The sequence below is a fragment of the Culex pipiens genome, chromosome 2 (assembly GCF_016801865.2).
Source record: "Culex pipiens pallens isolate TS chromosome 2, TS_CPP_V2, whole genome shotgun sequence".
NCBI lineage: Eukaryota > Metazoa > Arthropoda > Insecta > Diptera > Culicidae > Culex > Culex pipiens.
Window position 1 is genome coordinate 37,362,671 of NC_068938.1, and position 27,778 is coordinate 37,390,448.

The window sequence follows — 27,778 nt, forward strand, 5'->3', positions numbered from 1 at the left end:
TACCCAACATTGTAAATGCTATTTCCTGCTTTCCAGTAATAATTTATGTAATTCTTAAATTTCATACAAAACGATTTGTTATTGATTATAAGTTAACAAAAAATTGTGGAGCATGGAGATGAAAAATCACAAGCATTATGGAAATTAAGGATTTGGACTAAAAACTGTTAAAAACGGCTTCTTACTATTTGTGAACCAAATGTATACGTTGTGTATGCGTTAAAAAGTATTTTGATGCTACCGTCAGTCTATAAAAAAAACATTGTAATTTGATTTAAAACTATATGGAAAAATTCCTTCTGGCCTCGGGAGAAAACCGGGAAAAAACCGGGAAATTCAAAATCCAAAACTGGTGGCCACCCTGAATGAATTGCTTTGAATCACCACAAACGTTAAAGCGGCCAGGCCAACTGCGTAAAGTTAACCGTAAAGATGATTCGTTGAATTGGATTGATTCTGAAGCCACCATGCTAAGAAGTTTTGGTGCTCTGGGCCTCAGGGATGGGACATTATATTTCCACAAATGCCCTGGACAATATTTGCCGTGGTTATAGCTCCACAACTCGCTCAGACGGTAAAAAATGTGGAAATTGAGCCAAACACATTCGGTAGGCCTAACTTAAGGCTAGTACGCAGATCGGAAGGAAAGGGGTCAAGAAACAGCTTTACGAACAGCAGAACAAAGGAGAGGGAACGATTTCTTGGGGCTTTTCTTCACCCTATCTGGCTTGCTTTCGCTGCCGCTGCTGCCCATTTGAAATTTTTCTTGACCGATTCCTTCCGAAGAGCGTTTACCGCTTTAAATAGTAAAAAGCTTTTTTTTAAATGTTTGTAAAGCCTCAGTGAAACAATAAATAATTGTCAAAAAAGCGACATCGACCCTACGTCGTGGTAGGTTTCATGTGTCTTTGCTAAACGTCAACCAGTCTACAATTTCACCACTCTCACGTGTTCTGCTCTCAGCCCGTGTCAGTGCTGCTAGTTGCACTGTTGCTGATTTTGAAAACTATTATTTAAAATATGAAATAACTTTTCCAGAGTTTTTTTTGAAAAGGTCCTATAAGCTATTGTCTTTCATATGTTTATAGGACCTAATCAAAAAAAAGTCGAGTTTTAAATTTTCAAAATTGAAAAAAAGGCTGCCTCTTGATGCTATGGATGCACTTTTAATTCTTTGAATCGTATCTCGAGTTTTTTTTGAAAAGGTGAAAATTTTCACTTTTTGCTTTTTGGGTGTTTTTGAATACTCCCGACCTCGCTCCTGACTCAAGGCGGTTCTAAAAACACCCAAAAAGCAAAAATTAAAAATTTTGTTTATAGGACCTTTTCAAAAAAATTCTAGGTATGTTTTTTGTATATTTATAATGTTTGCTTTTGTTTACGAAATTGAAGGAACTTAATCGAAATTTATGTATTATCAATATTATTGTCCACACCGGCACCACTGCCAACACCCAGAACAGAGAGCATAAATTACTCCCTCTCTGCGCTGCCAAGCTGACTGTGGCCCCCAGGGTTGCCAGGTTGCCAGATAAATCTGGGAATGCCAGATTTTTCAAGTGTCTGCCAGAATAAAGATTCAACCTTCTCTGTGCCAGATATTGACAGATTTTGCCTGATTTTTTACTTTATTCCCATTTTGATCTATTTTTTGATTAAAATGAACGAATATATTTGAAAATAGAATGTGTATTTCTTAAATAAAATGCAAATTCAACATTTTGGAGGCCATAAAATCAGTTATACCATCTGAATTCTTTAAACTTTTGAATAAATTTATATCCTCCTTCCCCTTTACCATTCAAATTTGTTAGATTTTCGTCTGCCAGATTTTTCCAGATTTTGAAAAGATACTTTGCCAGATTTTTCAAATTTTGACCTGGTAACCCTGGTGGCCCCTGCGCTCTGTGGTGAAGAGCATAAAGTTCCACTCGGCTGTTGGTTGCTAGGATTTGCCACAGGCAGACTGTGTTTTTCTTCCTTCTCTGCTACTGCTGCTGCTCGCGCAAGGGGAATTTCGTCACCCACCATTTGCGTGTGGCCATTTCCACTGCTTAAAATTCGGTGCGTGCCCTTGGCCGGAGAACCGTACTACGCAAAGTGTGATCTCATTTTTTCCCACATCACATCGCAATGGAGATTGAGAACGTCAGGTAGGTGTTTTGGATAAGAATAAGGTTGGTGGGCCCCGGTTCCGATCGGGGTCATTCGAGAAAGTCGACCACATGAGACATGAGACGACATTTAAAAAAGGAAGGAGAAGGAAAAAAGTTGGGTTTTTCTGGTACTGCAGGTTTTGTGTTGTTGCTGTGGTTGCTTTGATATGGCGACCGACGTGTTTTTTTTTATTGGACTTGAATTTCTCCGGATCTTGCCGGAGACTGGTGGCGAAAATATCCATAAGTTGAGCCAAAGATAACTGTTTGCGAGTTGTTTGCGGTCGCGCTCTTTATCATAGCTCTGATTCCTGTTATGTCTTTTCTTTTCTTGTTTTGCAGTCTCGCCGAGGAGAAGAAGAACACTGGCAATGAACTGTACAAGATCAAACGGTACGATGCGGCGCTCAACTCGTACTCGGAAGCGATCAACCTCTGCCCGGACGTTCCGGCCTACTACGGAAACCGGGCGGCCACCTACATGATGCTCAGCGACTACCGGTCCGCGATCCGCGACGCCAAGCAGGCCATCCAGCTGGATCCACAGTTCGAGAAGGGCTACATCCGGATCGCCAAATGCTCGCTGCTGTTGGGTAAGTTCCATCGTCAAGACACGCACAAACCAAGCCAACTCTTATGTAAAACAGAAAATGCACCACTGGAAAATGTAGATTTTTGAATTCAAAATGCGCATTTCAAAAAATCTACCGAGAATATTCATTGCTGATTGTTCGGTATCTCTATTTCGAAGATAACTTTTCATGCCTAATCAAAAGCCGTCGTTTTCTGTTTGCACTTCCGAGTTTGTATGTGTGACCGACCGACCATCAAGTCGTGCTTTTTTTGGGAAGGGAACTAAAAATAACCACCAAAACAGCAGCCGCCAGCAGTTGTGGTAGCTGCGCTATCGTTGGTTTTATTTGCCTACACACACGAGCTTTCGTCTTCTTTTTTTTGCCAGCACAATTAATGTTTGAGTTTTCCTCTTGCATCTACACCTGTGCACATGCATGATGATGGTACGAAGAAGAGTCTCGCTTATTAATCGAACACCCCTCCGAGGGTCACTTAACCCAGTTGGGTTTATTGATCTGGAGCGCGGGTATCGCACATATGTGAGAGGACGGGAGTCTCAAGATATGTGGCCAATTACTGCTCTTCTAGCGGCAGGTGGAATATGGATGGTGGTGGGCTTATTAGCAGGAATTGGGGGAAGAATGCTAATTTGATGCTTGTTGGAAATTGGAGCTTGCCAAAGCACGTGCTATGCTTTGGTCTGGATTTATATATTTTTTGAGAAAAATCTAGAAAAAAAAATTTTAGGTTGTCTTTCCAAGTGTCATTCCTAAAAGTTTGTGTATAACTATGCCAGCTTATTAAACAATTTCTAGCCGCAAAAAGCCTTTTAATATTACCTTGCAGACTAAGGATGTTGTTGCTTCAAGTAGAAGATGTTTAACCACAACCGTATTTTATTATGTAAACAGACAAGTAGGCATTTAAAACTTTGTCTGTTTACACCATCTGGTACTGAAGCGTTCTCATCATTCAAAATGTTTCTATACATATCTCTTTGGTTTCCCAAGTCTACTTGTTTGTCCTTTGTAAGTGCTGTCTGGATTCAATTTTGCGGACATTTCAGAGCATGATCCCCTAGGAGTACTGAGCCCGAATCCCAAATATGAGCTTGATTGGTTGCCGCAGGACCGGGCGCTTTGACTTTGAAGATTAAATGGGATTTAAACCGTAACATCGGTGCGTTTTGGGTTTTGCCAGTTTTGAGCGACTTAATGATTTTTGCATTTTTCAAAAATCTCTCGAACTCAAGGTTCGATTTCAAGGGAACAATTTTGCCGTAGAGTGCCAAAAGATTCGTCAAATATTAAAAATATTACAGAATTTGTAACTCCACCGCTGAAAACTTCAACTTTTTCTTCAAGTTCTTCTGGCTTGCTTGGTAACTTGTGCGTCGCGACGCCCTCCTCAATCTTTTCTACAGTAGCAGCAAGTGCTGCCAGAAGAGAGTGAACAAAAAGTTGATGTTTTCAGCGGTGGTAGGGGAAGTATACCCATTTTAAGCCTAATAAGCGGTCGTGTTTGAATGATGCTGGATAATCTGGATTGTTCCTTGAAATTCACTAAAACCAAGTACACCAACGAGTAGAGCAACTTTTTGTGAACATTTCTGTTTATTTTCACTTTTATTAAAAGTTATGCTATTCCTTTTACAAGCATTTAAAAAAAAATATTTCAAAAATGCATTCTAATCAGTCGAGTGCATTGGGCCACGCCCATTTTTCTATTTTCAGCTTAGTTCTTTTTTTCTTCCAGCGCTCTTTTGGGTCTGCTTAGTGCTGCCAAAATTGATGAAATTTTAAGCGAACACTCACGAAAAGTAGCATTTATAGCGAAAGTTTTCTGGCAGCACTTGCTCACTCCAACAGGCGCTGCACCAGCATGTTGGTGGTGTTGGTGGCCACCCTTTGTTCTTTATTTGCCTTCGCTCCTCGCTCGGTTTTCTTCAGCCTTCGATTGGAATGGGTGGTCAAAATTGAAACGTCAAAAGACTTAGCGCGTTTGTTTTTTTGATGGTGCTTGCTAATTATTTACATTTTTCGGGATTATTTTTCAAGTGAGTGACTAAGTAATGGTCAAAAGAACATGTTGCCGGTAGTTGGAAGCAATTTTATATCTTAAGCGCTTTGAAATCGTTAGCGCAAGTGAAAAGATATTGATGGCGACTTTCGTTAAGCAGTTAACCTCTGATCTTGCGTGTGGATGTGTGTGCCACCAAAATGATGAGAAATGGTCTCGCAAAATAGAAATTATGATCAAAAGTGCATTAAATTTGATCTTTTTGGCCAGTAAGTGGCATAAATTTGCGTGCTTACTCGAGGCGGTGCTGTTGCTGGTAAGTTTATAGCCTAAATAGTATTTTTGGAGCTTTAATCGAGCATCAAACTCTCCATATGACGAAGATAGGTGTTTGATTAGAAAGGGTATATTTCCCCTATTATAAATTCTGTAACATTTTAAATAGTGGACGAATCTTTTCGCACTCTTTGGCAAAGTTGTTCCCTAGAACACGAACTTTGAGCTTGTGAGATTTTCAAAAATGCAAAAAAAAAATTAGTTTGCTCAAAACTGGCAAAACCAAAACTTTTTAATTTGAAGAAACAATTTTCCTGATTTTTTTTGGCCTCAACAGAAACTCTAAAAAAATCTGGGAATTCAAAAATCTCAATCTCTTGGCCACTCACTGCACTGCATTGCATCCAGGGAGTGAGATTGAGTCTTACCAATTTGCAGAAATTTTGTTTTTTTTTTCTAAAGTGTTCCTACTTTTTTGCAAAGCATCGAATCGATAAAAATAAATCTCACTAAATATCTATCAGTACCATGTTAAAATTTATAAAGAAAATTAAATAATTCAACCAACACCACGTTTTAATCCGATTGCAGGCGACCTGATCGCTACCGAGCAGGCCATCAAGAAGTTCATCGAGCTGGACCCGGCCAACCAGGCCCTCCGGCCGGAGCTGCTCGGTCTGAAGCAGCTGCGCGAGCTGAACGAGAAGGCAGCCTCTTGCTACGACAAAAAGGACTACCGGACGTGTTTGTACCACTGTGATAACGCCATCAAGATCGCCCCCGCCAGCATACACTACAAGCTGCTGAAGGCCGAGTGTTTGGCCATGCTGGAACGGTTCGATGAGGCCGGCGACATCGCGATCAGCATTATGCAGAGTAATTCGACCAACGCGGATGCCATCTACGTGCGCGGTCTGACACTCTACTACAGTGATAACCTGGACAAGGGTCTGCTTCACTTTGAGCGAGCCCTTCAGCTGGATCCCGACCACAAAAAGGCCAAGGAGATGCGGGTGAAGGCCAAACAGCTGAAGGAGCGCAAAGAGAAGGGCAACGAGATGTTCAAGGGAGGCAAATTCCGGGAAGCCCACGCAGTGTACTCAGAGGCCCTTGCCCTTGATCCGCTGAACAAGGACATCAACAGCAAACTGTACTACAACCGCGCACTGGTCAACTCGAGATTGGGCAACATTCGCGATGCGATCACCGACTGTACGTGCGCGTTGGAAATTAACGACAAGTACATGAAGCCGCTGTTGCAGCGCGCCAAGTTGCACTACAGTTTGGAGAACTTTGAAGAGTCCGTCAAGGACTACGAAAAAGCACTCAAGTACGAGAAAACCATGGAGATCAAAAACCTGCTAAAGGACGCAAAACTGCAGTTGAAAAAGTCAAAGCGTAAGGATTACTACAAGATCCTGGGCGTGCCCAAGAGTGCCACCGAGGACGAGATCAAGAAGGCGTACCGCAAGCGAGCGCTGGTCCACCATCCCGATCGTCACGCAAACGCCACCGAGGCGGAAAAGAAGGAACAGGAGAAGAAGTTCAAGGAGGTCGGCGAAGCGTACACGGTTCTGTCGGATGCCAACAAGAAGTCACGCTACGACAACGGATGCGACATTGAGGATCTGGAGCAGTCGGGTAAGATTGTTTGATGACCAACGAAGATGACCAACTTTTTCTCTAACGATTGGTTCATATTTCAGGCGACATTGACCCGCAGCAGATGTTCCGCCAGTTCTTCCAGTTCCAGGGCGCGGACGGCGGTTTTGGCGGTGGCTTTGGAGGCGCCGGCGGCTGTGGCGGTGGAGGCGGCGGCAACAACTTTACATTCCGCTTCGGTTAAGCATGAGAGCATGGAACACACGCGCGAGAGGCACTCCCACGTCACACACACACACCCCAGCTATGGAGCAGTATAATTCAGCAAGCAAAACAAAACAAAACAAAAACATACTGAGCGTTAGCAAACAAAAATGGTCGCGGCGACAGAAACGTCGTCGCGCATCAAATGTTTTATTTTGGAACATGGACGGTAAGGAAACGGGCAAGACTTAAAACCTGTGGAATGGTATAAATGAGAAACAGGATTTTTCAGATTTTTTTAGTTTTTTTTTACGTGAGTCTTTATTTTTACAATCCCAATGCCAATCGCTGAGATAAAACTAAACTCAACTTGATCAAGATGTTTGTGTAAAAAACAGTGCTTACACTTTTTCAATATAAAATCAACCTCTAAAAAAATGTATTTGTCACATCAGATAAGCAAAAAAATAAAACAAAATAAACATAATAAAGATAAACAAAATTGTTATAGTAATGGAAAGTGTAGATTCCTATGTCAAAGAATAGTAACATTCTCAAACTACTTAAACATTACTGTCGATTTGAAAAATAAAAAAAGGGGCAAACAGTTTACAAGCAGCAGGAAATTGATGGGTGATATCATCTGATCCGAAATGCAATCCAATTTGTTTATTTTTAGTAAACGTGATTATATATTTCAATGTTTCTTTAAAGCGTTTCAACCGATTTGTTTGCTGGCAAATTTTCTCTCTCATATGTTTTCTGTGGCCCGTTTCAGTTCTCTCCAGTGTCTCTGCTTTTATAGATGGAAAACGTTCGATAAGAAATAGTCGAATTCGAAAGAAGCTACCGGCTCGCTTATGCTTTTTATATACGATTTAAAAAATCAATTCACAACAATTCTTAAAAGTTTTCTATGACAATCTTGTGCCGGTAATTCTAGTGTGCACTAGCTGTGTGTTGCTTGATTTGTGACGCTACGTTTTTTCCGTTTTTTTGTTTGTTCGATGACAAAATTTTACTTACTTTTTGGTTCTTCGCGGTTCGTATCGTTTATTTTGCTATCATTTCAATTGCTGGGTTGTAATCGTTTTATTTGGTAGTTATTTCTTTTGCTTAAAACTCTGGGTCAATAGTTCAATTTGTAGTAGGGTTTCATTTTCTAATCTATTTTCTTTTCTGTTTATTCGTATCATGTTCTAATCTATAGTACTGATGCATGAATGTTTTTCTTTAAATTCTAAACACGCCAACTGATCACTATCTGATTGCTTTCAGCAATGCTTTGTGTACTGTTTGTAATTGAATCAACCAGCTATAACCATTCATAGCTGGAAGTCTATATTATGTTGTTTAATAATGGCAATTCGATAAGAATTAAGTTATCTAAACAGTAAATGATTGTTTCCCTCAGAGGTATACCTGCCTGGCGCGCTGAAACGAAAGATTTTGTAAATATCTGAAACACATTAACATTTATTTCCAATTTCCTACCTTGCGATGGTAGCATTGGTTGTACCGATTGTGGGATTTTTTCACAGCCTCGATTATTGCTTCGCGTACCATGGCAGCATCCATGTGGTCGTCCCAAGCAGCTGAAAGGATTGTTGATTTTGGTCAGTGGTCATCAAAAATTCGACCTCACTTGAAGGTGTTTTTGAGCTAATTTGTTTGTTTTCATCGGGAGCGTCAAGTTTCAGCCATGTTTTTGAAGTAGATTTAAAAAGATTTAAAAAAAATCTACGTCGCACGAATAAGTTGAAAACAATAATTTAGTAGTTAATGCAAAACGTTGCAAAATGAAGTTTTTTTTCAGCACGAATTATAAATTTTAACAGCGAGTCTCTGCCGAGTCATATATTTTTTTTTTTTGCAACTCCGGAAACACCATTCGAGTGTGATTTTCAGTAAAACGAATGTATTTCAAGACTCTTGGTAAAGTTGTGAAAAGTTTCACTTTTCACAATTGTCTTTTTGGCGCTTGATGAGTTGAACGTTTCGCAACTCAAATTAGTTGCATAATAAGCTTTTTGCAATTCCGTCGTGAAACTACTGGCTTCACTTGTTATTCTCGTATATGAGGAAATAGCCAACTTTTCATTGAATAAAGTATTGAAATTAATTTATTTCAGTGCTGAAATAGTAGTTTATGCAACAAGTTGCAAAAAGAGGATTTTTTCAGCACGAGTCGTACATTTATCCAACGAGGTTTACCGAGTTGGATAAATACGACGAGTGCTGAAAAAATCAAGTTTTGCAACGAGTTCCATACAACATTTTTTGCAATTTCGAAAAACACCCATTGAGTGAAATTTAAGTCGAATTTTCATGTATTTTGTCAATAAATCGTTTAAATCAAAAAAATGTTGAAAAGTGTCACTTTTCGAAACAAGTGCTGAAAAGTTCAACTTTTCAGCACCCATTTCAGTGCTGAAAAGTAGAACTTTTCAGCATTTATTTTGAAAAGTGTTGCTATTCGATTCTGTTATTTTTGGTACAGAAAAGTAGGCTATTTCGTCGTTCGAGAATGACAGGAAAAGTAAGTAGTTTCACGACGGAATTGCAAAAATAACTTTTTGCAATTCCGTCGTAAAACTACTTACTTTTCCTGTCATTCTTGAACGACGAAATAGCCTACTTTTCTGTACCATAACAGAATAAAATAACAGAATCGAATAGAAACACTTTTCAAAATAAATGCTAAAACGTTCTGCTTTTCAGCACTGAAATGGGTGCTGAAAAGTTAAACTTTTCAGCACTTGTTTCGAAAAGTAACACTTTTCAACATTTTTTTGATTTAAACGATTTATTGACAAAATACATGAAATTTGACTTAAAATTTCACTCAATGGGTGTTTTTCGGAATTGCAAAAAATATTGTATGGAACTCGTTGCAAAACTTGATTTTTTCAGCACTCGTCGTATTTATCCAACTCGGTGAACCTCGTTGGATAAATGTACGACTCGTGCTGAAAAAATCCTCTTTTTGCATCTTGTTGCATAAACTACTATTTCAGCATATATATCTAAAAGTAATACTTTTCATTACTGGTCTGGAATTCGAAACTTATCTTGACAGCAAATAAAATTCAAGTGGGAAAAGGAACGTTTCACAGAAAAAACCAACTCAAAGAGTTGTTTTTTTCGGAATTCAAAAAAAAACTTAATTCAACTTGCTGCTAAACTTGTTTTTTCAGCACTCGTCATACTTATCCCACTCGGTAAACTTTGTTGGATCAACTTGTTGCTACTTTTTGACTTTGATGTGAGAGATGTCGAACCACAAAAAAATATTCACAAAATATCCTAGATCCGGCTTCAAAAAATTGTATAATGTACACTCAAGTGGTCATGACTTTTGATAGGGTTTTCAAATCTTCAATCTTTTGGATGCGTTGGAAAGGTCTTTTCAATAGGTTTCCAAAAATGAAAAGAAAAATAAAAACAAACAACAACAACAATAAAATTACAAAAATGCCCTTTTTGCAATAATTCGGAACTTAGTCAAATTGGTTTTTAGCATAACATTTGAAGTACTTAACTAAACTTGCTGATTTTGTATAGAGATTTATGGAAACCCAAGGCCGATCGAATGAGACCAATACGGTCAAAATAGAGTGACATTTTCTTGTCCACATACGCACACCCACACACCAAGAACTTGGTTCTGAGTCGATATGTATACGTGAAGGTGGGTCTAGGAGGTCAAATTTTCGAATGATTTTACAGTCAGTAAGGTGTGGAAGGCAAAAATGCAAAAAAAAAAATCCATTCCGGACTGGGCGTCTCCTTCAAGATTCTTTGAAGTACCATGCGTCTCCTTTAATCGAATAAAACTTACATTTTCAATTCAAGGATCATCACCCAAGTAGCAAGTAAAACATCGCTTTTTATTTTTTTGCTGAACAATTGTTGCACAAGCGTTTTTATGCGTTAATTATTCAACAAGTGTAAAGGTTTGGTCAATTGTTCACATTTTGATCAAAAAACCATTGTTCAATATGGTTGTGTAACAGAAATGCCAAATCTAGCAACAGATTACGAATAGTTCATATTGAAGTTTATTCTGACTTAAATGAATCATGCTTGTCGAACTCGAAAAGCAAAATAAAATTTGCAGACATGATTTGCTAAATAAATTGTTAACATTAATCGATGACTGGGCGTCTCCTTCAAGATAAATATAATTATAAATTATAATTGGAGTATCATCCGTCTCCTTTCATCGAATATAGCAAAAAAAATCTATTCAAGGCTCTTCAACATACTCACCCAGCATGCAGTCGGTGAAGATGGCAAGACTCTTGAGCGGTCGCTTGTTGTACTTGGGCGAAATTCCGTCGTAATTGTAGTGTATCAGGAGCGCGTCCGTGAAGAGTCGCTGATATGTATCGCTCAGTGAGGTATCGTGCGTTTTCAACGTTTTGAGCAGTGTTATCTGGAAAAAAGGAATCGTATCAGTACACGGATGGGCTGAGGCGTGATCCCGTCACGCGGTGGCTTTACAAATCGATCTCTGCTGGGGGGACACGTGCGTACGCGACGTTCCAGTGCGTCCATGTCCTCGACCGATGCCAGCGGGAACGTAAATCCTGCGACGGCATCCGTAATCGGCCGCGGAGTGCTTCTCGATGGCAGTGGTTCACTCACGGTTGTTACTGAAAGAGCCATGTTGGTCAAATAGCTATAATGATGTAGTCTTGAGTCTAGTGTTACCATCCGCATCGTCAATTACGGACAAATCGGTAGACTTTCTTCCGTCGAGTGTGGCAGTCTCTTCGTCCTTTCCGTTGCATTCGCCAGCCGATTCCTCCTGTATCACATCGGTAATCACGGTTACGTTAGCACCTTCGCTACTGCTGCTTGTTGTGATGACGACGGCTTCCTTGTCGACCTGCTGCTCCTCCGGAATTACCAGCTGTGGAGTCACAGGCAACAATTGCCTCTGTTGGTCCTTGGGCGATTCGTCCGGTGGCTTGTGCTCCCTGGGACCTTCTCCGTCTCCATCGAGACCCCCAACACTGCCATTACTTTGCTGCGGAGCTTTCGGACCCGCGCTGAACAGTCTGGATTTGTGCAACTTGTTGAACCTGTAAATCTCGTTGCTTCTCAGACATTTCGCTCTAAACAGCAAGAACTCGTCCAGCTTGATCGCGCAGTCCTCGCAGATCGGAGACGGAAAGTCAAAGTCCTTGGAGAGCTGCAATTGAATAAGCTTTGCTAATTAGCATACCACTCATTAACACTCACACGACAGAACGACGTACCATGATTGCGGTACATTCGAAGATTTTCTCCACCAACGTATCGGTTGTCTCCTTGCTTTCGCACTGGAAAATGGACTGGACGATCGCCTTGTCCGACAGGCACAGCCGACATTTGCTCTCCAGATTCGGAATGAGGTGCTTTCTGCAAAATAGTTACGAATGAATAATGCAAATCGCTTCCAATCAGTGCCAGTAGCAGAAAACTCTAACTTGAACACATTTCGTATTTTAGCCATCGGTTTTTAAATAATTCCAAACTATTGGTGTTGATCCACAAAATATTTCGATTAACTACTTAAATACTAAAGATTTTCACAGCAATTGGTCCAGAGGACGAGTTATCTACGATGCTCGGGCTCTAATTTCGTTACTTTTCTTCTAACCATTGATGATAGTGTATGTGTAGAAGAACAATTATTAAGAACCAACAGATTGACTAACTTTTGGAGATATGTTGTATGTTGTGTATATCGTGTGACACTAGTTAAAACAGCTTTGCAGGATTCGCGCATGTCCTTTTGGGTTGTGCACATTTCAGCATGTACCCACATTCAAGTTGGAGGTTGAGTTTCAATTCTTTATTTCGAAATAATTTTATAAAAAAACAACCTCAAGTTGTGATTAAAATTTTTTTTATAAAATTCACGTTTTAAAACAGCTGTGTTGATAAATCTCAAATGAAACTTAAAATAGTCTCATGGCCAGGAAAAAAATAATCAACACAGGTACGTCATCTGGGGCGAATCGGGACTACAGTCTGAATAGGGACAGCAGTTTTCAGAGCACCTAAAGCTTTTAAATTTGGAAACAGATGTACACATTTTGTTGCTCTGAGTCTGTTCTAATCGAAACCAATCAGAAAAATCAAAATATTGTGTTCCAACATGGTTAAAACTGCTGTCCCAATTCGGACGGTAGCAAACTTGTTGAACAACAGTTCTATATTTCTGATAATTATTGTATAACCATTTGACTCAGACAGTCAGTAGAAGGAAAATGCTACTTGAGGGGAACTTCCGGAAATTTGAAAGCAGAATCCTTATAGTCTACCGGCCTAAATGAAAAGGAAAAACTAAAAATTATTAACCTTCCTACGATATTGGGGTCCTTTTCGGCCTTTTTGAAAATTAAATTTGCCGTAACTTTTGCTATATACATGCTAGAGCCTTTTTCACAAAACAAATAAACCTCAGACGATCCCTAGGGGAGCATCCATAACAAAAGTTACTTTAAAGGTATTGGGGTCTTTTTCGACCCCAAACTTAAAAAAATCGGCAAAAATCCAGTTTTTGACCGATTCCGGTTCTTTTGGTCACAAATGAAAGCATAGAACGTCCCCTTTCCGAAACCGACATGAAAAACCGGATTTGGTCACTGTGGCTACCGGGAATCGGCTACAACCGACAAACAGTGGTGTCACGATTTCGCTTTTGAGCGTATCATAGCCACTCAATCGACGAACCTATCGGGTGAGCGCTTATCGAACGCTCAGAGCGGCGGGTTTGAACGGTTCGCGAACCAAAATTTCGATCATCATTTCTCTGCTCGCTTGCCGCTCCGCTCTGAACGGAGTAAAGAGAGCGTTCAGCGAACGGTTCGCCAACGGAGAATGTAGGCACTGATAGAAAACTTATTTGTTTTTATTCTTCACTCCCACAAAATTGTTCAAATTTGTTAACGATAAAGTTATCAAGGGACCATCCATAAACTACGTGGACACCTTAGGGTGAGGGGTGGGGGGGCTATGGCGATTAACCACGTTCCATAGAAAAAAGATTTAATTTGAATGGAAATTGTCCACGATGGGGGGTGGGGGGGGGGGGAGGTGGACATTTCCAAAAAAGTGTCCACGTTTGTGGATGGTCCCCAAGGAACCAGGGAGTCCTCTGTTGACCCAGGACATAACAACATAATATAAAAAAAGTGGTAGACTACTCACTGGAGCTATGCGGGTATGATCTGCAGTCATAAACCGCAGACCTCTTGCTTGTTACGGCGGTGGACCCATTGATTATAAATCCAGGGAGTCATTGGAAGACCCAGGACATCCCAATGAGTTGTTGCAGCCATGCTCTGTAGCCCTCAATAGTCACCTTCTGTTGTCAAAATCATGAAATGTTTTTCTCTGAGTGCTGTTTTTTAGCTCTTCTTGCGAACCGCTCATTGATGGTCCCTCTCACTCTCATTCGCGATGAGAGAGCAAGGGTTCATGCGAACCACGGCAGGCGTTCGGATCGTGGTTCGCTCGTGCTTGGTTCGCAATCATGAGCGAACCACACTTGAGCGTCATGACGTATCGTATGAACCACGATTCGAGTGAGCGAACCGTGACACCACTGCCGACAAAAGGCCTTTTTGAGACCCCAACTTTGACGACCTGTATCTCCGGCAAATTTCAACTAATCAGGATGCCCCGGTTTGCATTTGTCAGGTATATACCTGTACTTTGACCACAAATATTAATATCAGGGCCAGGTGACCTACCGGTTCCGGAAATCCGGAACATCCGAAAAGTTCATATTTTACTGTTTTTCACGTATATGTGATACCAATACTCTCATGATAGTTGAAATTGATCCATAAAACTTACTAAAAACACAATACACGATTGCCAGAACCACTCTGGAGTGTTAGTGGCCACTTCCGGGTAACCTGGAACCGGTTCCCGGGTACCCGATGAACGGCCAATTTGATTTTTTTTTGTTGAAAACCCATCATGTTGCATATCAAACTTCATGAAATTGAAAGATATGTCCATCTTTGATAATGCCGTTAATCGCTGAGCCATCCTGGCCAATCTGGAACCGGTTACCGGTGGCGCCTTGGGGACACTTCCGGAATATGAGAGAATCCCTATCATCCGACATATCAAACTTCATGAAATTGAAAGATATGTCAATTTATGGTCATGCCATTGTTCGCTGACCCATTCTGGCCAATCTGGAACCGGTTACCGGTGGCCCCTTGGGGACACTTCCGGAATATGAGAGAAACCCTATCATCCGACATATCAAACTTCATGAAATTGAAAGATATGTCAATCTACGGTCATGCCGTTGTTCGCTGACCGTTGGTTGACATATCTTTCGATGCCATAAAGTTTGATGCGTCGGATGATAGGGTTTATCTCATATTCCGGAAGTGTCGCCAAGGGGCCTTCGGTAACCGGTTCCAGATTGGGCACAATGGGTCAACGAACAATGGCATGACCGTAGATTGACATATCTTTCAATTTCATAAAGTTTGATATGTCGGATAATAGGGTTTCTCTCATATTCCGGGAGTGTCCACAAAGGGCCACAGGGAACCAGTTCCAGAATGGATCAGCGAACAACGGCATGACGTTAGATTGACATATCTTTCAATTTCATGAAGTTTGATACGTCGGATGATAGGGTTTATCTCATATTCCGAGAGTGTCCCCAAGGGGCCACCGGTAACCGGTTCCAAATTGGCCAAGATGGGTCAACGAACAACGGCATGACCGTAGATTGACATATCATTCAATTTCATGAAGTTTGATACGTCGGATGATAGGGTTTATATCATATTCCGAGAGTGTCCCCAAGGGGCCACCGGTAACCGGTTCCAGATTGGCCAGAATGGGTCAACGAACAACGGCATGACCGTAGATTGACATATCTTTCAATTTCATGAAGTTTGATATGTCGGATGATAGGGTTTCTCTCATATTCCGGAAGTGTCCTCAAGGCGCCACCGGTAACCGGTTCCAGATTGGCCAGAATGGGTCAACGAACAACGGCTTGACCGTAGATTGACATATCTTTCAATTTCATGAAGTTTGATATGTCGGATGATAGGGTTTTTCTCATATTCCGGAAGTGTTTTTACATTTTTGTCGTGCTGATGGAGACGCAAGGTACAAGAATAATAAAAAAAACCGGTTGAAAGTAAATTCTTTAAAGGTATAATCATTACGTGACATTGGAAGTTATTTTAAAAAGTTTTTTTTTTAGGAAAACCATGCGTCTCCATTAGTAGGTATGTGACAAACACAAATGTACCGCCAACAGGGGCAATTCGGAAAGCACGCGGTGATTCGAGACAGCTATTATAGTCGTGTTTCGCTCAATATTTTAAGGATGCTACGTAAAATCATTTTTTTAGATTCTAGAAAGATACATTTTTAATGTTAAATTTGAAATGGAAGACAGGATTCAAGAAAATTATGCTAGAAATTTATCAAAACACAAATTCACTTGACTTGAAAACAAAAAAAATAAAAGGCTAGATTTTTCTTCAGAATGTGCCATTTGAAATATAATTTATAAATTCTTAATCTTTTTTTTAATTTGAAATATGAAATTCAATGGAGACGCACGGTACTTAACATTTACTAAAAAAGTAACTCAAAAACTACTAAAATTTCTTAGGGACAATTTTGGTTTAGAATTTCAGATTTTTTTTACACGGTGTATGAGATAAACAAGTGCTAATCGAAGGAACCTTTCAAAAAATATTTCAGCTTGAAACTTCTCAATGTCATTTGTAAAAAAACAAAATCATTAAAATGTGCTGCAAAAACCGACGTCCGTTCCAGCTTTTCCCTCCCAAGTACAAATGGACCAAAGCCTATCTTCTCCGCCCAATCGACAACATCATATCCCACCCGGATGCGCTCCGAAAGCGACCATTCAAACCTTCGTATGAATTGGTACAAAAATTAACACTAATCAAAATGCCCAAAATCCTCAACAATCCACACTACCCATTCCAGCAAGGTGCTCCGTACCTGCCGTGTCTGCTCCGGTACGACTATTTGCGCATTTGGCAGCAGGAACACCAGCGGTTCCAGTGCTGGAAGGCGTCGCAGGTTAGGCCACCGAAGAAGAAATTCTCGCCCTACCGAAGGTGCCCAATTCGGGGCACCTACTGTGGTGGCAAATGTTCGGAGCAACCGCCCAAGCCCCGGTTCATTCTGAAGCAGTTCCGTTGCATTCCGGCCAAGGTGGACCACTGTGGAATCGACCTGAAGGCCAGGCGTCGCTGTCAGGAGATGATGTGTGCTGGCAATGCTGCTGCCTGCATCAGCGGTGCCGGGCAGGCATGTTGTTCCGTTGATCCGATGATGTATTCGGAGGTTCCTTGTGGTTGAGGGGTGGTTAAATTGATTTGAAATGATGCCAAATTTAGTGTTTGATATTTTTTGATTTATTGAAATAAATTAATTTGTAATTTGTTGTTTTATTGGGCACGTTAAATTGTTAGCATAACATTTTATATCCAGTCAAGGAAGAAACAACAGGAGGTAATAAAAGATCCAACGATTAATTTATGCATTAGAAAACATTGTTTCGTATTTGGAAGTAAGAAAATTATCCAAAATGAATATACCCAGAGTTTTTTTTTTTTGAAAAGGACCAATAAACTATTGTCTTTCATATATTTATAGGCCCTAATAAAAAAAACTCTTGATATAACTATCTAGTTGTAATAAATAAAAGCCCCTTACTCCTTCCATTCACAACTTTCATGCTACCCCACTGGCTTCATAGTCTTTTTCGCCCTTTTTCCGCCTTCCTCCATTCATGGCGTTCAGTGATGGTAGTTTGAAGTTTCTCTTTTTTCACTTCATTCTGTCATCGGACAGCGCTGGGTACGGGTTGTATATAACAGCAGCGCCAGCAGCAGCAAAGATCGTAGTGTTGGAGACCCTCGGTCGTATAATTTACAATTTAATTCAATTTATTACCATTAATCTGGAAATCAATAGCTGCCCGATGTAACGGGACTACGGGATTACGGGCGCATCGATCCGATTGCTGGCTACGTAAAGTGGTAAGTTTCAGTGAAAAAAGTGCCCGAACTTTGCCTCGGTATGCTGCTTAAGCTGTATCTTGATCATTGGAATTATAATCACAAGATAATTAATCACTTTTTCATGTTATTCGAACAAAGAAGGGAGCGAAACTTCCATTCGTATAATGACTTTGCTGCTTTCGGATTTTTATACACATTTTCTCTTCTACGTTTCTTGCCATTCCAGTTGGCGTCGAATATAATAATAATAAATTATAATTAATTGAACTTTTGATACAAAATGGAGGCGCGCTGCAGACTGTGTTTCGAGGAGCGTTCCGAGATGGAGCGAATTTTTCCGGATAACGACGATGAAGATGACATTGACTACGAGTCCCAGATGGCAATAAAAATCTTCAAATGCACCTCGTTACAGGTAGGGTTCGTTTGTGGCTTGGGAATGCTGCCTATGTGATGTTTTTTAGTGTGACCTATTTATGGTACAATTATCTGTTTCCCTTACAGTTACCAGTCGACGATGATGATTTAGCCTCGCAGGTTTGCAAAGATTGTACTACAAAATTAGACGAATTCTTCCAGTTTCGTGTTAGATGTAAGAAGAACAATTTGCTGTACTGCAAGCGGAAGCAACCGGTAGCAGAAAGTGCTAAATCCGAGCAGGATAATTCCACAGTACCCGACAGCGATGAAATTAACTTGGATAAACTGGACGAAACGCTGCTGCGAGCGTTGGAGGGAAAGGATGGGGACATTGATCCATCCGCATTCGATGATACATTTGGAAGTGAAGTAAAGCCAGAGGATCTGCTGAAGATCAGTCTAGGTTATGAGGCGGAACAGCAAATGGTTTCCGAAGAAGCCGTGAGTTCCAGTTCGGCCCGATGTGCTGCTTGTGGTACCGAGTGCTCATCCTCATTTGAACTAAACCAACACATGGAGTACTGTCCAGCACGAATGAAACCGAATCCGTTCAACTTCCAAATGTCGAACGTTACCTCACTGGCATCAAATTCAGCGGATTTGAATTGCTACATTTGTCAGAAGAGTTTCAACAATATGCAAGAACTAAAATATCATGAATCGCTACATTCCAATGCTTCCTTAAAGTGCAATTTTTGTCTCCAAAATTTTACTTGCCCGCGTACCCTAAAACACCACATGGATCAACACAAGATCAAAAATACTCTTCCAGACGGTCGGTTCAGATGCGACTTGTGCGATGCTACATTTAAACTGTACGGGAACTTGATCATTCACCGTCGTAGCCACACTGGCGAGCGTCCTTATCCTTGCAACATATGTGGAAGAGCCTTTTCCACCTCAAGCAATATGAAAACTCACATGAATGTGGTCCACTCGCAGGATCGTCCCTTTAAATGTCATCTTTGTCACAAGAGTTTCAATAGTGAAACCCGCCTCCGGTCCCACGTCGAATCCCACTCCTATCCGATGGGCAGCATGTCGAACGAAGCTAGCGGAAGTGAGCTCTCTAGCACGTGCAAAATTTGCAACAAAACGTTCAGCCACCCCTCGTATCTAACGATTCACTACCGGGTCCACACCGGAGAACGTCCGTACCAATGCAAGTTTTGTACCAGCGCGTTTGCCACCAGTGGAAATTTAAAGGTCCACATGCGAATCCATGCGACCCAGAAGGTGAGACCGTACAAATGTAACATGTGTACTAAATCCTTCCTGCATGCGAGCAATTTGTCGGTGCACAAGAAAACTCAACACTACTAGCTACCCCCTTAGCGTAATATTTATTTTATTTGTTATGATCAACATACAATACTAATCCCCATTTTAGCTGAGTTTCTAAAAGTTTTTAATCACGGATAGCATCTAGCACGTATATAAAGCATATATATTACAAATAAAGATACAGTAGAGTACTTAAAGGTGAGTTTTATTTGTGCCGAATATTCTTGTCTTTCTACTTAAAGTCCTTTACTTAGACCGCTCCACTTTTAATGCAAATATCAAACAATATTTTAAAATTTTAATCAAAAACTCAGCGAGCTATTTAATTAAACAGTTTAGTATTAAGTAATCACTCGTCAATGATAGCTTTTAAATAATAAATTTTAATTTCGTGGATCCCTTAAAAGGAAGACTCTTCCACTGGGATACCATCCTTGTAGTTTAACTCACTGCACATCTATGTATTCCTTGGCTCAATTTTTATTTTCAATTTTCTTTTTTATGTGTGTACGGAGTTGAGGATAGTTTGCGTCCACTATCAAGAAGTTCACATGAGCTTTTTGGTGTAGGGAGGTGTGGAGGGCCATTTAAAAAAAAGATTTATAGTTGGGGGTGGTTCAAATTTGAGGTATTGCTTTACATTACAGGGCTGAAAAAATCCCAAATTTGAGCTCGATTGGATGAAAACTCGAGCGACCCAAGTAAAAACAATTTTCCACACGATTTCATATGAGCAATTCTCTACGAAATCGGTTTTTTTTTGTATTTTGATTTTTGTATTTTTAAATCTGGCTGAAACTTTTATGGTGCCTTCGGTATGCCCAAAGAAGCCATTTTGCATCATTATTTTGTCCATATAATTTTCGATCTTTTCGAAAACAATATTTTCAAAAAATTTGAATCAAGACTAACATTTCAAAAGGGTTAAACATTCAGAATTACGCCCTTTTTTAATGTTAGTCTTGATTTAATTTTTTTGAAAATATTGTTTTCGAAAAGATCGGGAAATTTCACGAATGTTCAATATTTTAACATTGTGAATTGTACCATTAGTTGCTGAGATATCGGCGTAAGAAAATGTTGGGTTGTTTGGGTGAGACTTTGAAAACATCAATTTTCCTGTTTTTTTTTTAAACATTTGCATGGCAATATCTCAGCAACTAAGGGTCGTATCAACAATGTTCAAAAAAGCAAAATATGGAGAATTTTCTCAGCTATTCAAACATGTGCACTAACCTAAAAAAAATGAAAAACTGCTCATATTTTCAAAAAAGTTACCTAAAAATGGTTTTAACTTGAAAACGGTGAACTTTATCAAAATTTCACTAAAGTACTTTTTGGTTGCAAATTTGATTTTACATCGAAAAATGAAGTTGAAAATTTGTTTCGACCGATATTTCGTTTTTTTTTTTGGAAAAATCAGTTTTGATTCAAAAATTTATAACTCGGTCAACGATTTTTTGTACAACCTGGAAATTTCTGAAAAGTTGGCATTTGATGTCCCATAAAACATATAAACAAATAAAAAAAAATCAATTTTTAGTGACAAAAAATTAAATTAAAAATCAGCAATTTTTTTTCCGTGTATCACTTTTTTTGAGTGTAGTCCTTATCCATACCTGTAACTTTGCCCAAGACACCAAATCGATCAAAAAATACCTTCAAAAGATACAGATTTTTGAATTTTCATACATCATTTTTGTATGGACAGCTGTCAAATTTGTATAGAAAATTATATGGACAAAATAATGATGCAAAATGGCTTCTTTGGGCACCAAAAAAGTTTACAAAAATTGGAAGGTGAAAACTCAAATTTCGATCCACCACTAATGTATACAGTTTTATAAAATGTATGGTTTAAGTGCATATTTTTTTCATGGAGTAGCGAATAATATAACATGTTTTGGAAGAGTATAGAAAAATACTCAAATCATGGTAAGTGTTTTTTTTCTTCAAATAAAACATTGTTATGCCTCCTTTTTTTAACCCTTAAAAATTGAATATAAAATAATTCACGAATTCCCAGCACTATGACTATCCCAAAACAAGTTAAAATATCAAGTTATCGAATCGGGACTTCAGTCTGAATAGGAACAGCAGTTTTTAGACCACTCAAAAGCTTCAAATTTGGACATCAATGTCCTTTTTGTGTTGGGTTGTGTCTGTTCAATTCAAAATCGATCAAAAATCAAAATATGTATTAGGCAGTAATAAGGCTCAAACAGTTGTCCCAATTCGCCCCATGTGTCCCAATTCGTCCCAGATGACGGTATTTAAAGTTCGTTAGAAAAATAATTATCTTTTCGTAGTTTTTCTAACAATTTGCAAGCGTTAACCCCATGCCGTGCAGAGCAAACACAAGATTTTTAACGAATTTCTTCATAAAACTGATTACTGACCAAAACTATAAATTTCAAGGGCTTTCAGATAAATAACATCCTAAATAAAGCAGTGCACGCTAGATCAGGTTGAAGAAAAGCATTGTCCTCGAGATATTTCATGTGGAAGTTAAAACCATGGGCATTAGAGGGTTAATCAGACTACATCATGCATTTTGGATAGTGATGCTCACATGAGCAGTTTGGGATGAAAAAAATAATAAAATAAAATAACGGTAGAGGGCCGAAAAGTGGAAATTCAGGCGGTGTCCGCAAGCGTGTTTTAAAGAATTCTATAAATAACTAAGGTTTTAATATGACAATGTGTGGTAAACATATTTTGTAATCAAATGAAGATTTATATTTCATGTTATTCGGTGAACGGGGAGTTGATTGCCTATTAAATAACAAAATGATTGTTTTTCAATATTTCATCATCGCTATTTTGGCTGCCATCCGATAATCAAAAATAAGCCAACAACAAGGCTTTCGGATATTCGGGTCTGGACTGTATTTCTTATTTCTTTCTTCCATGAATAACAATTGTGTAAAATAAGTCGTTATCTAAACATACAACGCCAAACTGCTTCAACGAAACTAATTTGCTCCTCATCTACCATCCAACGAGCTTTCAATATACTCTTGAAGTTGGTCTCCATCCTCCGCCCATAAACCGCACTGCCCTCTACATTGGTTCGAATAGTTTCATCCCGGGGGGTGGTGTTGGTCGCTTATTTGCTTAAAGCTCATCTCATCGCCCACAGCCATCACCACACCATCGCCATCTTCATCGTCATCATCCGCAAGTCAAGCGGTTGTTCCGGTCTAGTCTTAAACGCATACACTCTGCTCGCAGGACGATAAGAAACGCCGTTTTTCCCGTCGCTATAAAGTCCCAGTGACATTGGCCGCATTAATTAGAATTTTCTTGTTGACGTCCTCCGCCCGGTTTTTCATGCCTCGCTACTTTATGAGCAGCAGCCAGAAGCAATTTTTTCCACCATCCACCAGAGCGGCTTATGGAAGCCTCAGAAGCCGCGTTTGAAGAAGTTGTTAGCACTTTTGCGCTGCGGTTTTCCGCCGTCCTTCTGTGTCTGAGGTGGGGGAAGTTAATTTGAGATGTTTGTTGCTTTTAGTTGGTCTTTTGGAATCTTTCATCAATATTGCCTCAAATGTAGGACTTTTAGATAAGATTACAATCAGTTTTAGTCAACGCGGTTAATTGAAGTTGATATCAGCGATTGATTTTTGTGTGGCGAAGAATGCAGATAAGCTTAGATTGTGTGGAAACAATTGCGCCTTTTGAATGTAAAAAAATGTACCTTTTTTTTTGTTTATCTGGGTCTCAATTATTTTTTTTAATCTTTCAAATATAACGTAGCTTTCAATTATTTCAAGATGTAGAAATGTTAATAATGTGAGCTCTGATAATTCAATAAATTTTCCAAAAATCCCTAAAAACTCCATGCCAGCTTTGCTTTGCTCACAGTTTGCAGTGTGTTACCGAGGACCGATCCCAGACGAGAATTCTCTAATTTGCAAGTGGATTTGCGGGCATGTAGACAAATAAATAAATTGAAGAGCACGTAAACGAAGCTATTATCCCGAAATTGCTCGTCAGCCGCATGCAATCGTTTACTATATATTCTGACATCAACCATACGGAATGGCCTGATAGCCACTCTGCTGCGTTCCCACTAGTGGGTGGGGATTTATCATATTTGTGCCAATTTATGTACCGCATGGTGCACCTCTTCCGGGCTTAAGCCATTCATGAGCATTGCAAGTACTTTGTGATTACTCGTCCTGTCCTGGTTGGTTAGTGTGATTTATATCTCGACTGTCTATCTCGTCCCAGAAGTACAGTTTGTTTAAATTATTGTTCTTCATTATGGTTAAAATTAAATACGCGTAATATTAAACCTTCATATCTCCAATAAAATGGAAATAAATCAACAACCCAAATTGCTTCGCCGTTTATTGCCTCACCATCATTTGTTGATTTGAAAAAAAAACCTATGATATCATTTCTAATGCTGTCCGATATGCAGTCGCATCCGATGTAGACTGACTGACTGCCAGACCCACTAGAGCTCTCTGGTCGACGACGCGGAATAAGCGTGATAATGAGAAGATTCTAAATTGAAATTTCACACCATCCATCGGGGTGGTGCTACTAGTTGCTTGAGCGTCATCCACAAATGACGTAGTATTCTGTTTAACTTTGTTTCCTCGTACCATTTCGTCACATTCTTTCGTTGCCCCTCTAAACAACGTAGTATTTACACAGACAAAAATCAAATCCCGTAATCGTGAATTGTGTTCATGAATTTGAGAACCACGAAGGAATTAATTCATGAGTATGGTGCATTTGCACTATAAACGTGAATATATTCCTTCGTGGTTCTTAAATTCATGAACACGATTCACGATTTCAAGAATTGACTTTTTTCGTGTAGCTGTAACGTCCATTTAAAAAAAATGTAGTTTGAATTAAAAAAAGCATCTTCCTCGTCGTCAAACTTGCCTCGAATCGTTAGACTACCTCACTAAAATTCTACGTAATTTTGGTGCTTTAGGGGTTGCTCATCCCTGCGGTCGTCATTTTTGGTTTAGATGGAGGATGAACAGGAGTAGAGGGCTGTATCAATGCGGGAAAAAGTTGAGACGTCGATGATATTCCTCGGAGATCTTTCTCCTTTAAAATAGGGTTTCAAGCTCGACTAAGTTTTACGTAAATTTTGAAAATAATATTTTTTTTATGATTCAAATCAGAAATATATCCGAGATATCTTCAATTGCAGAAATAATTTTCTCAATTTCTTCAAAATTGTAGGAAAATTTAAAAAATATGCATGGACACTAGGGTGCCCAAAATACGGGACTTTTTTTTTCAAAACCTCGCTCCACAAGCTGAATATTGTTTCTTGAGCTATTTTAGGACTCTGGACCAAATATGAGCAAAATCGGTCAACATTTACCCATTGGTACTCGAAGGTGAAGTTTGTATGGAAAAAATTGAAAAAATGTATTGAAATCCCAATTTTCTTACGGTTTAGCCTGCACGGTGCGCTTCTTCCATCAAAATATTCCCAAAAGTGAGATTCTCATTGGAAATTTTATGTTCTACAACTTTGTAGAACATAACAAAGCTTTCCTGAAAAGTTATTAGCGATTTCAAAAAGTAATTTTTGTATGAAAAACATTTTTTGTCACCAACTCTAGGCTCGGGTATCAATGGGTTAATCTCAACCAATTTCGCTCAAAATTTGCACAGGTGCTTAAAACAACCCGAAAAACCGTTTTTCGCTTGTGGAGCAGGGGGTCATTTTTTCTGGGCACCCTAATTGACACTTATTTAAACAAAATTAATTGAAAATGCTAAATTTTATTGAAGGTGACTTCACTTTTTGATTGCGTCGTTGATTTTAGTTTTAAAACATTTTTTTGAAAAACTTTCAGAGTTCATTTTATTTAGAAAAAATATGAATTTTGTCAAACATTAACATCTCTGCGCAACATATTTTGTCTATGTTACTCTGTGGCTCATAAATTGAGTTTTTTGGTATATATAAAAACATTCTACAACTTCGCTGAAGACATAAGATCGATCAGAAAATCTCTTCCTGAGGTAAGATTTTCGATACATCCAAAATTTGTATGATTGAACCAATGCTTTCCAATGACCAGATTGGAAAGCCCTCAAAAAAGTTCCAGCCAAACAAACTTTTTTTTTAATGAAATCGACAATTTTTTTTAGAGAATTGCTCATTTATGGTACATGGTCGCCTGAACGGAGTCGGGTTCAGGTTGATTTGGTTAAACTCATCAGTAATAATTGATCGAAAACTTTAAAATTCGTAAAATAATTTTAAGATGTGTTAGTTACATTTTCATGGTATTGATTTTTAAGATTTGCTTTTCTTAGAAATATATTAAACTTACAATCACCATGCCATGCAGCTATTTGCTGCATGAAATGAAAGCTATTTAAGTTATAATTATTTTGCTGACACATTCGGTGAGTTTATTAAACCATACGCATTGATGCTAATTACCCGCTGGGAAACTAACCAAAAGTTCCCTATGTGAGAACAATACAAAGAAGCGCCATCCCATTTAACCATCTATGAATCCCCTCGAAAAACTGCGCGAGTTCCCATTGATTAGGGGAGTGTGGGGTAATTTGGACACCCTAAGGAAATTGCTCTGTCACGGGCTGTATGGATATTTTAAACGAATGTGGATGACACCAGAGGATAAAAGAGACCATATTTGATGGAAAAATGTCATTTATTTCGATAAATTTTGATGAAAACCCCATTTTTATCGCAAAAATTAAAAAGTGTCCAAATTACCCCCACATTTTTGTGTGGGGGTAATATGAACACCCCTATGGGGTAATTTGGACATGCCTTGTGGGGTAATATGGACATACCTTGTGGGGTAATATGAACACCTTTTGTGGGGTAATTTGGACACATGTTGAGGAATAAGTTTAACATTTGATTTTTTGAGCATGTTTTTTATCCTTCAACCCGAGCAGGGGTAAATAACACGGGAATACCAAATTTTGGTATTACTTGGGCAAATAACAGGGACCAAAATGTGCCCTTGGTTGCCCAGTAATAGATGGTAAAATACCATGAAATCATACCATAGTCTTGTATGTGGAAGGGCACAACAATACCAAACCATGTTATTCCAAGTGTAAATTAATACCTCAAAATAAAACCATTTCAATACCAAGTTGAGGTCTTCTGGATTTTTGAACATTGCTTGAATACCAAAACTTGGTATTGCTATGGTTTAATTTTTAGGTATTCCCGCGCCCTTGGAAAATCAGATTTTGGTATTCCTGTGGTCTTTCACATACATGATTTTGGTATGATTTCATGGTATTTTACCATCTATTACTGGGCAACCAAGAGCACATTTTGGTCGCTGGTATTTGCACAAGAAATACCTAAATTTGGTATTTTCATACCATTTTTAGTGCAACAGTTGCAGTTAGTGAAAAAAACGGAAATGATCCATATGCAACAGCCAAATCTACTCACCTTATGATTCCATGTTGTTCTTAGTGATATTCTTCACCACATCGAATGCATTTGTCGTTGCTGAACGGCCTGTGCTTGAAGTTCTTGAAGATTCTGAAAAATAACAAGATTGAAAAATAAGTGTTTTTAAAATGAAACTGGATTGAAATTCACCAAAATTCAATAATATGTCGATTAACTCGTTTTTCAAAGTATTTGGTTATCCCAACTTAGAGTAATTTCAACGTTTTTTAAAAAAAATCTTAGTGGGTATATAAAAAAAATTAAAAATCAGCTTTAACATTTTTGGGTTTCAAGTCTTTTTAGCGCAAAATTGATTATCTCATCAAATTTTATAAAAATATTCCCATAGTTTCAGAGGAATTTGATGAAACCTTTCAATACCAAAATAATACCAAAACCAAATACCATCCTGACTTAGAAATTTTTCCACAATTTCAAGTCATTTCTTTAGGGGGTACATATATCAAAAATGTTTGAAATTGATTGCGCACATAAGAGCGTCTGTTTGATCCTGTCGCACTTTCTTTCCCGGTAATTACAAACAAAAGTTCTCGCGGTACAAAACAAAACTATTTATTGCAAAAGCTGTTTATTTGCTGTTAAACTGTATTTAGCTGTCTGAACTGAACCGAACTGTGTTTGACCTGTTCTAAGGTCTGTCAGGGAATGGGACTGTTCTGAGGTGGTTTTCCTACAAGAAAATGTACGGTCAGGACAAGTTCACTGACCTCTTCGTCCTGTTTGTGTTCTGT

General features: G+C 39.0%; 4 protein-coding genes across 5 annotated transcripts in view; 3 read left to right on the plus strand and 1 right to left on the minus strand.

The window, feature by feature from the left end:
• The window catches only part of LOC120412848 (dnaJ homolog subfamily C member 7), a 28,254-nt gene extending 20,795 nt beyond the window's left edge, over positions 1-7,459 (plus strand). Inside the window, exons 1-4 of one of the 2 annotated variants that reach the window (XM_039573471.2) lie at positions 1,929-2,153; positions 2,499-2,749; positions 5,619-6,668; positions 6,734-7,459. In XM_039573471.2, coding sequence (XP_039429405.1) covers positions 2,134-2,153; positions 2,499-2,749; positions 5,619-6,668; positions 6,734-6,873 — 1,461 coding nt within the window. In that variant the 5' untranslated portion in view covers positions 1,929-2,133 and the 3' untranslated portion in view covers positions 6,874-7,459. Of the gene's footprint in view, positions 1-1,928; positions 2,154-2,498; positions 2,750-5,618; positions 6,669-6,733 lie in introns of those variants that run through there. The other variant, XM_039573470.2, reaches the window with a different exon arrangement.
• On the minus strand, positions 7,127-12,635 carry LOC120412849 (uncharacterized). The gene is made up of 7 exons (XM_039573472.2): positions 12,311-12,635; positions 12,101-12,242; positions 11,550-12,033; positions 11,340-11,491; positions 11,106-11,271; positions 8,328-8,428; positions 7,127-8,267 (listed from the first exon to the last, which is right to left on the minus strand). The coding sequence occupies exons 1-7, from the start codon at positions 12,334-12,336 to the stop codon at positions 8,244-8,246; spliced, it is 1,095 nt and encodes a 364-aa protein (XP_039429406.1). The 5' UTR covers positions 12,337-12,635; the 3' UTR covers positions 7,127-8,243.
• Positions 12,636-16,593: 3,958 nt separating this feature from the next.
• Positions 16,594-17,301, plus strand: LOC120412840 (uncharacterized). Its single transcript, XM_039573461.2, has 2 exons — positions 16,594-16,775; positions 16,839-17,301. The coding sequence occupies exons 1-2, from the start codon at positions 16,632-16,634 to the stop codon at positions 17,214-17,216; spliced, it is 522 nt and encodes a 173-aa protein (XP_039429395.1). The 5' UTR covers positions 16,594-16,631; the 3' UTR covers positions 17,217-17,301.
• A 376-nt stretch (positions 17,302-17,677) lies between these two features.
• LOC120412831 (zinc finger protein 879-like) lies at positions 17,678-19,776 on the plus strand. The gene is made up of 3 exons (XM_039573438.2): positions 17,678-17,899; positions 18,108-18,296; positions 18,386-19,776. The coding sequence occupies exons 2-3, from the start codon at positions 18,162-18,164 to the stop codon at positions 19,622-19,624; spliced, it is 1,374 nt and encodes a 457-aa protein (XP_039429372.1). The 5' UTR covers positions 17,678-17,899; positions 18,108-18,161; the 3' UTR covers positions 19,625-19,776.
• The last annotated feature ends 8,002 nt before the right edge of the window (positions 19,777-27,778 follow it).

Coding starts and splice junctions, on each gene's coding strand:
- LOC120412831 (XM_039573438.2), top strand. CDS start 18,162: ATGGAGGCGCGCTGCAGACTGTGTTTCGAGGAGCGTTCCGAGATGGAG. Junction 18,297..18,385: donor TCAAATGCACCTCGTTACAG/GTAGGGTTCGTT, acceptor TTTCCCTTACAG/TTACCAGTCGACGATGATGA.
- LOC120412840 (XM_039573461.2), top strand. CDS start 16,632: ATGTGCTGCAAAAACCGACGTCCGTTCCAGCTTTTCCCTCCCAAGTAC. Junction 16,776..16,838: donor TCAAACCTTCGTATGAATTG/GTACAAAAATTA, acceptor TACCCATTCCAG/CAAGGTGCTCCGTACCTGCC.
- LOC120412849 (XM_039573472.2), bottom strand. CDS start 12,336: ATGGCTAAAATACGAAATGTGTTCAA. Junction 12,034..12,100: donor TCGAATGTACCGCAATCATG/GTACGTCGTTCT, acceptor ATTCAATTGCAG/CTCTCCAAGGACTTTGACTT. Junction 11,272..11,339: donor CCCCCAGCAGAGATCGATTT/GTAAAGCCACCG, acceptor CCTTTTTTCCAG/ATAACACTGCTCAAAACGTT.